General features: G+C 36.5%; 2 protein-coding genes across 2 annotated transcripts; one reads left to right on the forward strand and one right to left on the reverse strand.

The window, feature by feature from the left end:
* The first annotated feature begins 386 nt into the window (after positions 1-386).
* Positions 387-5,439, forward strand: Pomp (proteasome maturation protein). The gene is made up of 4 exons (XM_074109218.1): positions 387-524; positions 646-804; positions 1,695-1,796; positions 5,230-5,439. The coding sequence occupies exons 1-4, from the start codon at positions 522-524 to the stop codon at positions 5,389-5,391; spliced, it is 426 nt and encodes a 141-aa protein (XP_073965319.1). The 5' UTR covers positions 387-521; the 3' UTR covers positions 5,392-5,439.
* Positions 5,440-6,011: 572 nt separating this feature from the next.
* Positions 6,012-10,303, reverse strand: LOC141443842 (2-oxo-4-hydroxy-4-carboxy-5-ureidoimidazoline decarboxylase-like). Its single transcript, XM_074109211.1, has 3 exons — positions 10,013-10,303; positions 8,464-8,617; positions 6,012-6,215 (listed from the first exon to the last, which is right to left on the reverse strand). Exons 1-3 carry the CDS (start codon positions 10,197-10,199, stop codon positions 6,035-6,037), a joined length of 522 nt encoding a protein of 173 aa, XP_073965312.1. The 5' UTR covers positions 10,200-10,303; the 3' UTR covers positions 6,012-6,034.
* Between the last annotated feature and the right edge of the window lie 463 nt (positions 10,304-10,766).

Genomic DNA, 10,766 nt, shown 5'->3' on the forward strand with positions numbered 1-10,766 from the left:
AACACTTTGCTAACAGACTATTAGTAGGCGTCCAAAAAACAACTTCATTTTGCAGATTTCTAGACCAGCAACAAAACAATCAACGTTACTACTTTGCCACTTGCGAATTCCTTTAATTTAAAGACTAAACAATAAAAGTTGAAAACTGTTAAAAGAGGAACAACTTCATTCTTAGCTCTAAGAGAGGAAATGGAGAAGAAAGAACTAAGAATTTCTTAAAATTGTTGCCATATTCAAGTTTTCAACTTCAAATAATGTGACAACGATATATAAAAAGTGGTGTTATAATATTAAATAGTTATTGTATTTTTCGATAAAGTATAATTTTAAATGTTTGTATTTTTCATGGCACTCAATGTTTTTAGTGCTTTTTTTTTATGTGGGAAACCCTCAAGCTTGCGGTGAATTGACAGATTTTGTAAAACTCGAGTAACTCGACTTGAAATTTGGTTGGGACCGGGAAATTACATTGCGTTTCTGATTTACTTTATTTGCTGTTTAATTAACTAACAAGATTCAAAATGGTTTGTAAACAATTAAAGTCATTAATACAAATCGCAAGAGAAATGTGTAAATCATTGTAACATTGTTGGTTAAGTAGTGTTTATGGTTTATCCGCTTGAATTTGCTTTGTTTCTCTTCCAGAGTTTTGGTCTGCCGTCTTTGAAGGTGAAGCCTGAGCATGGCACTAACATCAAAGTCAAGGAAGGTCCCTTTGGAGTCCCAGACCCGTTTGTCGCAGGTCTCGGAGCAACCAAACCAAACATTAGTGTGTCACATCCCCTAGAAGCCTCAGAACGTAACGTAAGTAGACTAGTTTCACTATATTCCTATCCTAGTGCTATAGGATCACTTGTAAAAGCTGTTCTAGAACCTAATAACATTCTTGAAAAAACAGGGATAGTGTCATAACAAGTCCCAATCATTTGAGTTAAGTAAGTATTGTTTGCACAAATTCCTGGACATACGTAACCTCCAACATATTTGTTACTAAATTAGTGTTTTTCTATGGCTTCACCTAATGACCGCTATGTTCATAGTTATGCAAGATTTTAATCTCTGAAATAGGCCCTTGTCATATCAAATGTATTCCTTTGCCGTACCATGACTGACAGAATGCAGTTTGAACCACTGGAGCTAGACTTGAAATTTGTATCTTGGGCTACACCCAATGATGCACTATAAAGGAGAAGGCTTTATTTGAAATTCCCACAGGATAGGTTACAGCATTGCCAGACTTGGCGGGACATCTTAATTTTGAAATCAATATATTACCTATAAAATAAATATGCAACAAAATAAATCTGCTTTTGAAGTTTCAAAATCCTGCTTTGCCATAAAAAAAGTCTGGCAACACTGATAGGTCCCTAACTATTTTATAAAGTTGTTAAGGCCAAATTTTGCAAGTCAGATTTCTTCCAATTCTAGTGATCACATACATCAACTTGTCGCACATTTAGAATGAAACTGATTCAATTCAAAATGTTCTCATTTTAAACAATCATGTTTTGTTTAATACAAAATTTATTTTGGAAATGTGAATATTTCGAATTGTGTTGGTTTCATTATAAAGGTGCGTTGTATTTAAAACGTTTTTTGATTACAAAAAAATATTATTTTCTCATGAGGGTAAAGCTGTGGCAATGAGCAACCTTAGTATGTAGTTTAATGGTGCCATCTTATGATATTTACAGTACCACTTGAATGAAGAAAAAATGAACATGGCCATGCTGCGCAACGTGCAAGGACTCCACGCACCATTGAAACTCACAATGGAAATGAAGTTTGCAAATAAGGTACAGTACAACCAGAATGTGAATGTCGCTCAGGACTTGCCTATTTTCTTTGTTTTCTTGAAGATTCATACATATAAGAAAGATAAAAAAATATCTTCTGCTTTGAGTTCCGAACAACATCAGCAAACTAGCTTAATTGTTTGTTACTTTATTAAACATGATAAGAAACTAAAAGCACCATACGTCAAAATGGACCAAAAACCAACATAGCTGAGAGTTAGGTCACTAAAAAGGTCTGCTTATCTACTTTATTTCGTTCTAAGGGCACAAAGTTGAATTCCATTGTATAACTGAGATATACATATTTCAGTCAGAGCAAATATCTATGAGAAACTGTGTTTTCCTTGGAGAATATCGGTAGAACACCTTATATAAAATCTTGCTTGTATGAAATCTTGGTGAATAATGTTAAGTCTACAATAGTAGATTGATAACCAAGGGTGGAAAGTGACCCATTTCACCCGAGTTTTTTTCTGGCGCTCGAACAAAGTGATTGCGCCAATAGTTCGAGGGGAAATGGGTAATTTCACCTGAGTTAGACACTCTACTTTTCATTTCGACTCTGAGGAAAGTAAAATACTACAAAAAAAATTGAATAATAATAATTTTTATTTACTTATATCCAACCTCCAACGATACCTTTTTGACTGGCCACTTGCCACGGCCAACTTTAAAAAAAATCGAGTTGGTCACGACCAAGGAGCTTAGGTATATACAAAACTGGAGGTTGAACGCCGAACAAAGAAGTTTGACCATTATTACTTATTTATATATTCCATTTCTTTCTTTCTCATTTCACAAATGACTCATCTCTTTCTTAAACTAACTAAAGAAAGAGATTGAATATGTTTGTGACATAATAAAGATCAAATTTCTTGTTTCAAACGGATGTTCGGCGTCCAACCTCCGGTGTTGTATACAAGCTCCTTGTTCACGACGTGCATCTAGATGGCCATGCCAAAACGTGAAAAAAAAGTGTCATTGACGTAACTCAATTATCTTCGACTCCGTAGCTAACAGAAAATTAAAAAAAAAATTACTTTCCACCCTAGAGATGAAAACGCAATTTTCTACCCAGCTACCCCATGAAAATAAAACTTTCCGAACAGGAGAGATGAAAACATTTTTTTTTACACAACTTGTACATGAGTAAATCTGTCCTAATTATCCTCCAGGATTTTTAAAGCCATTGTAAGGAGAACTTTTCAGGAAACAAGTTTCTGATAGATATTTACTCCAAATAAAATTTGAATATATCAGCTTGCAATGGAATTGAACTTGGTGCCCACAGAATGAATTGAAGTACACATAAAGACCTATGGTCTATTCCTGAAATGAAGATACTAAAATGACAGTCTGAAATGTCAAAAGTAAAAATAATGTGGCCAGCATAAAAGGAACAGTGCCGCTCCATGATTTCGGTTTCGTAAATAACCGATAAAATGTATATTTTACGATAGCAAAAATAACATTATAGCATACAATATTCTACTTTCCATTTTGTAAATATAAATGCACTTTTACGATAAAGTGATAAAATCTAAGCACAGATAAAAATACAGTGTTCATCACTTAGTGGCAACGTAAAAAATAATACAGAGGGGCTACTACAAAACTAGAAAAACGAAGTTCGTATGGCATCGTCCCTTTCACTCGCGTATTAAATGAGATAAGCGTTAGCGGGACGGCAACATACGAAGTTCGGGTTTTGCATTTCGTAGTTAGGGCCAGCAGGGCTACTATGAAGTTCGAAAGTCGAGGTTCGTGTCGTTCCGTCCTTCTGACGCTATTATTTAATGCGGGAGTGAGAGGGGCGCTGCGGTGCGAACTTTGATTTTCGAATTCATTTTGATTTTCAGACAACGTCATTGTTCATGTTTTTCGTATTCAAGTGGTATTCAACCGATTTTCATTACTTTACTCGTATTGTCATCGGATGTGATCAGTGCGTTTTCTCGTGTTATTGTTGCTGTTGACCTTATTTGTTAAATTTGTTGAGATAAGACTTTTTATTTGTTAATTTTGTTTGGTCGTGTTTTTGTTGAGTTTTGTTTGATTAAACATGGACTCTGAGCAGCCAATTACTTCGTCGCATAGACGACACAGCGAAGAAATACTTTCGCCTCGGAAAAAACGGAAACGTCAACCTCTTAGCAAAGCCGAGAAGTGTATGGTTGTAAATACGTACAAATATGTATACACAGAGGCCAAAGAATGAAATTGAAACTTAAACATCAACATCTATAAAAAGTCGAAATATCTCGAAAACGGTCGCATTTTTATTAGACCTATTTTACCTTTTCTAGAATGTCCTAAGTGCCCTACATTTTAGTACATCACGGATCCGTTCATATTTTAATATTTTACGACATACATACATAGGTACCTACAAAATCTTTCGGTGATAACCGGTTGCGGCACATCACTATTTATGAAACGCAAAAAATAGGTAACACATGAAACGTCATTTTAGTATCTCGAATTATGGGACAGACCATATTTAATGTCAAAATTCTCAGCTCTGTTGGTTTTTGGTACACTTCCAAGGTTGCCCATGGTCCTTTATTAACTTTCTATTTGCAAATAAGTAAAAAAGCTGCATTCTAGTCTCAACTAGCTGTCTTAAATATATACATATGCAATTCCAATCTCACATATAATTTGTTTCTTTCTCTTTTATGAATATGACATGTTTTAGAATTAAAGCCAACAATATATTTTCCTAGTTTAACCCTTAAAAAGGTAGAGGCGATTTAGCGACCACATGCATTGACTTGGAAATTCAACCTTATTGTTTCTAATACCTTTAAACAAGAAAATCTTGTATGTATATATATATTTCGGGGATCTTGGTATGTAGGGGTTTTCGGCGTGACAAATCGATCTAGCTTGGTCTCATCTCTGGGAGAACGCTTATTATATTATCGAGTTTTAGCCCGAGCAAAGTTCGGTCGCCCAGGTACTTAGTTATAAGTTTATCCATTGTAATTATTGAAAATACTAAGTAAGTACTAGCTTTAAAAACATCCTTTGTCAAGTATGCGTTCGATAGTTGCTTTTGATTCTGCTGTGGTAGTATGCTCCAATAAATGGGGCCTTATTAAGGGGGGGATAAACACACATATTAAATTTGGCACACACATTTAAAAGTTCAAAATGATAACCTTCTTCGTTATCGAAGTCAGTTGTATCAGAATGGATAGGTAGATTATAACATAACTATTTATCTGGCTTTATTACGTCAAGTTGGTAACCTCTTCCAATGTGATAACTGGATGCAATTTATTGCAATTATGCAAATTTGGTCTGACTGACGATGTAATTGTAGGAGAAATAAAATTGTTAGACCGATTTCAAAAACATTTTGCAGTCTTCAGTCAGTTCGTTGTTTTAACATGATTGAGTATTGATGGGTGCTTTTCTGTGGTTCTAGATTGGCCATCTGCCCTTCCTGCCTAGCTCAAACCTCCAGCATGATGTTCTAACTGGCAGACACCTGGACATTGGTTTCGAAGACATCCTGAACACACCAGAGTTCTGTGAAGTTGCTGGCCAACCTCACGCTGTAGTGGAAAGGTCCCTGGGGCTGCTGTGAAATAGTTAAGTCTTATTTTGGTTAATAAAAGTATTCTCTTTGTAATAACATGTTTTATTAATAAATATTCGCTTTATTGCTTACAAATGTAATTATTTAAAATTATATGGACAAAAATATAAATATAGATAAAGAACACTATATACATTGGTTAATCGACTTTAAAGAAGCAATGTGATTTAAAACTGAACTTATGAATATAACCTTGAAACTTTTTGAACGGACAGGTAACCTAAGACAATATTTCATGAATTAGATCTTCTTATAGTGTTGATGATGATGATATATCCCTTTTGAAGCTGGAGTCTGATTTTTGCAATCATGAAGTGAAAATACAATTCAAAAGTGGAGAAAAACCTACTAAATTTAACCTTGTCTCGTGTTCCTTGTAAATTACAAACCAATTGTAAGAATACCTGGTTTCATTCGTACTACCTATGTGGAGTAGGCTCGCCTCTCGACTTGGTCAGAACTAATGACCACACTAGCACATTTTCACACGTTGAAAATTTTGTCCTGGTGTAAGTTTTGTGGTAATTCACATTTAAATAATTTTCTTATGGATGTATTTTCATAGAAATGATTTCAAAAAACCGCTGTCTGGGCGTAAGGGACGGTTGCCTTATGTCCGCAGTAAATCATACTAGTCATCCTTCACAAGATCCAATATCCTAAGTTTGCAGATCTTCTTTATTTCGCCCGTTGCCGTTTGAATCTCCTGAGCCAGTGTGTTATTGTAGCGACGCTGCAAGCCTTCTATTATTGAGGCAACTTTGTTCTCCCTCGCACAGATTATGAATGGAAAGCCGAATTTCGCTTTGTACCTGTAGAAAGAATCGGTATCAATATTTGCAACCTGACAATTGGAAGGTAGGCAACGGAACTCTGTTATAAAACAACGTAACTAAACCGTGTTTGGGTTTAATGGAATCGTTGTGAGATGTACTTTGGCTACAAATCACTAATAAAAAGTGAGAAATGAAGAAAACTTTTAATAAAAAAGTAAAACCGACTCCAAAAAAATAAAAAATAACGAAAAAAATGGAACCGACTACAAAATCTAATACTTTTCTAGGTAGGTACCTACTTGCTCGAAGTCGGTGCGTCTACCTCACCTACATACTATGGGTTTCAATCCCTCCTGCTGGGTCGTGCTGAGTCACCGACTTCGAGCTAGTAGGTACCTACCTAGAAAAGTATTTTCAAGGGTCTTGTAGTTGGTTCCATTTTTTTGTTATTTTTTTATATTTTTGGAGTTGGTTTTATTTTTTTGTTAAAAAAAATATTTTTACATCTACCAATGTATGGAAACGTTTTCAACAACTAAACTACCCATCTGGTGAGATAGTTCGGATTAATTTTAAAACGTAGAATACTTATAAATACAATACATAGCTGGTCCACACCACAACCCATAGGTGGTAGACTACCACCTACTATCTACCGCTACTCATGATATGAAAACTACCGTATCTGTAACACAAATCAATTAGAAGCAAATGAAATGCTAAATTTTGACTTTAGTAAACACGAAAACCATTGCAACTTGCATAAATAAAAGCTTATAACAAGGATAAGACCTCTAGCGGCAAGTAATAGCACTACAATGACTAGAGGGCCTTTGAATGCTTTCGCGTCCCTTTGCATTTATAAGTAACTTGCGATAGATGGCGCTAACTGCCATTTCATTTGTTTAAGTTTGACATTGGAGGGTCGATTTTTTGGCTTGATAATGAATGATAATAATCCTTATAAGTACCTACGTTGTCGTGACTTCATGAGTTTTAGATTATCCAGACCGGAGACTACTAAACTAAAACTGAACTATCTGACTGATGTGTTAGGTATTTGAAAGAAAATAGGGCTGATTTTTAAAAGCATATACATATATGCGTGCCCTTATATAATAGTTGAATTGAAATTTCGAGATTTTATTTAATAATTCTCACGGGAACTCCCACTAAAGAATACCCCTGCAAAATTTTGCTTCTAGACTCAGCGGTTGAGATTTCTGGATTTTCCACGCGTATTGCATAAATACTTCTCAATTCCGTGAGAATATTGGAATAAAAAGTAGCCTGTTGTACCTACGTTGAAATTGAAGAAATTCATCATGTCATTGTATGCAGATACATTCGCATCTTGAGAATCAAACCGTCACTAACCAAAATTTGTCACCTCTCAAAAATTTAACGCATAGTTTAATTTTGCGAGCTGACATATATTGTTTAGTGACAGTTTGATTCTCAAGGTGCGAATATTAAATTTCATCTAAATCCGTTAAAATGCGTGTAAGAGTGTCAAACACTGACACACATAGGTACACACACCTACATAAACTTTCGCATTTAGGTACGACTAAGTATAACGGGTATACCTAACACTACACATGGAAATTTTACCTTAAGATTTTCAGGGAAGAAAAATTGAAGAATAAATTCTATAGGTAGTGAGTGTGTAAAATTTCCAATTCGAGCCGGACTACTGGAACTTCAGCCCAAGTTCGCATTAGAAAAATCCTGTCTACCACTGCTGTAGGACGTATATAGGTATATCGGCTGGAATTCAATAGGATTTTGAGCTGTAATCATCATCAGCCGTAGGACGTCCACTAGGTATTGGACATAAGCCTTCCCCGTAACCTTCAGTTGCTTCGGTTGGAAGCGGCCTGCAACCACCGTGAACCCGCGGCTTTAACCAGGCCATCCGTTCACCTCGTTGGGCGACGTCCTACGCTGCGCTTGCTGATCCCGAGAACGATTCGGCCCAAAAACTACAGTATTCGGCCCCAACGGCCATCTGTTCTCCGTGCTATAGGTATGGCCTGCCGATTGCCACTTCAACAAAGCTAATTCGCTTGGCTATGTTGGCCACCCTCGTTCTTCTGCGTATCTATCATCATTCCCGATTCGATCCCGTAAAGAAACTCCGAGCATAGCTCTCTCCGTAGCTCGCTGAGCAACTTTGAACCTATTACAACATGTACCTACTTACAGCTGCTGCTTTGAGCTGTAGGTAAGTGTCGTCGTTACGCGTACGTATGCGCTGGGACAAGCAAAAGTAGCTACTTACCTTTCATTGTTGCAGTTGATGAGAGTTTTCTGTTCGGGAGTGAGGCGATCCAGGCCCGCGGTCTTTTGCTCAGAGGCGGACTCCGTAGTTAGTTTCCCTTCTGCCGCCAGTCGACCCGCGAGGTCTGGGTGCCGTTGTATCACCACTACCTTCTCTAGAATGACAATGGCGCGGTTAGCAAAGCGATTGCAAGTTTGTTGTAATCTCATCCATCACATACTTTAAAAAAAAACGGGCAAGTGCAAGTCGGACTCGCGTACCGAGGTTTCCGTACACATTTATAGGTATGTAAGTAAACGGGAATCGTGAAGATATTTCTCGCTTTTTCCAAGTGATTTAATACACCCAGTGTACGAAAAGCCCTACTCTTAAGCAAAATGTACGCAGTGTGGGATCAGATTATATTGGTCATTGATATTTACAGACAGACATAAAAAATCAAGATTTTCAGACTTTTCTAGTTGGTTGTGTTATAATATATAGCTACTATATACCTTCATACCAAATTTCAACATTCTGAGTTCACGGGAAGAACTCTGTAGATTTGATTCCCTTGCGAGTTTCGAAAATTTGCAGAAATTTGCAGCATAAATGGCAGCATCTTTTAATTGCTTTTAATAGACCTCAGTATCAAATATAAATTTCAGCTTGATACCTCCACGCGTTCCCGAGAAAAAGGGTTTTGACAGACAGACACACGGACAAAAAGTGATCCTATAAGGATTCTGTTTTTTCCTTTTGAGGTACGGAACCCTAAAAACGAGACAGACGCAAAGTTAAGTGTTCGGAAAGGTTGTGTAGATGTTTGGTAAGATGCACAATAGTAGATTATTGTCGTGGCCTGGAAGTAGGCAATTGCTGGCTGAGTATGAGTATTAAACGGACGAGCTTGCGAGTCCGTTTAACGAAGCCAGCAATTGCTATTCCAGCCGAGACTAATATAAAGCTTTTCTCAAAAATGGTGAATAATTCTAAAATAGAATAAACTTTTTCTCAAAATATATTACAACATTTAATTTTATTCCAATATTTTTCTTGTGCTTTCCCGCCTTTTTTCATTAAAAATAAACTGCAGGTATATTTTTCCACCGAAAACACCACAAGCTGTTTCAGACCCAATAGAAAAAGTCCGGAGTTCCAACAAAATATCTGATACCGGCCATTAGACTTGGCTGAATACGACTTGTGCCAAAATTTCCATGGCCTTTTTAACTTAAAAAAAAAATTGTGACTGATTGCAGGCGCGCTAATTCATTATTGTCGAGCTAGCGCGCCTGCAACCTTTTTAACTTTTTAATTTTTCGCTGACCATAAACTATGCACTTCACCTTCTGATATGTAAAGAATAATGTCAACTTTTACGGACATTTTTGAGAAAAATTATATAGGGACGGTTGAGCCACTTGCCACTGTTCGTAATTTGGCCGTATAAGGCTTGTTCACTAATAAATAATAACAATACGAGTAGGTATTACTCGGACAAATATTCCCGGTTCGCGATGCAGTACGTCATTCATTTTTTTGTTAACGATCCGTATAAGTAACTCACCGTTTTCCGACAGACCATCCAAATATCCAGCAAACGCGTCGACAACTTCATCCACGCTTGTAAACGGCCGCTGCTTCTTAACCTGGACAGCAGCGTCGACACATAGTTCTATCACATTTCCAAACACCCTCTCAAACTCACAACCATACAAGTCGTTTGCCGCTGTTAAACTTATTGGATAGTTCATAGTTTACTTTGTTATATTTTATTTAAATTATACGAAATAAATTCACTCTTCAGTCTTACTGTCGAGTTGAGACTATTACTGAATACGAACGACTCACAACTGCAGTGCTTATCTTGTATGTATTATCGAACATAGGTCATTAGGAGTTCAAATTTACTTACTTACTTAATGGTTAAAATGTTTCATAACAAATACTTAAAACTTACTTATCTATTGCGTCACTTGACTGCCTGTTTGTGACTTTTTGTTTTTGTCCGATTTACTATTTGTTGACATCGTCATCCTTCCCTATGAACGTGTCGTATTAATTTTTATTAAGTAGATACTCCATTAAATCCTGCTAACGTATAATTCTTGGCCTCGGAATCAATGTAGTTCTAACGCTATGCACCCGATTTTGGGCTATCTCCTATAGCACTTCTCAGCTTGGAAAGAGCGCAAATTTTAAACTATGGTTTTAAAATCATCTAAGTATCGTTGACCGTCAAACAACTATTCAGATTGGCGCTTGATAGGAAAAAAATATAAGGATCTGAGCTGACTGCTAACTTTCACTAATGAAGTGAC

Source organism: Choristoneura fumiferana, chromosome 2 (assembly GCF_025370935.1).
Source record: "Choristoneura fumiferana chromosome 2, NRCan_CFum_1, whole genome shotgun sequence".
NCBI classification, from domain to species: Eukaryota; Metazoa; Arthropoda; class Insecta; order Lepidoptera; family Tortricidae; genus Choristoneura; species Choristoneura fumiferana.

Excerpts from the sequence above, each read along its gene's own strand:
- LOC141443842 (XM_074109211.1), bottom strand. The coding sequence starts at position 10,199 with ATGAACTATCCAATAAGTTTAACAGCGGCAAACGACTTGTATGGTTGT. Across the intron at positions 8,618-10,012 it reads GGATGGTCTGTCGGAAAACG|AGAAGGTAGTGGTGATACAA; the intron begins GTGAGTTACTTA and ends TTGTCATTCTAG. Across the intron at positions 6,216-8,463 it reads ATCAACTGCAACAATGAAAG|GTACAAAGCGAAATTCGGCT; the intron begins GTAAGTAGCTAC and ends TTCTTTCTACAG.
- Pomp (XM_074109218.1), top strand. Across the intron at positions 805-1,694 it reads TAGAAGCCTCAGAACGTAAC|TACCACTTGAATGAAGAAAA; the intron begins GTAAGTAGACTA and ends TGATATTTACAG. Across the intron at positions 1,797-5,229 it reads AAATGAAGTTTGCAAATAAG|ATTGGCCATCTGCCCTTCCT; the intron begins GTACAGTACAAC and ends CTGTGGTTCTAG.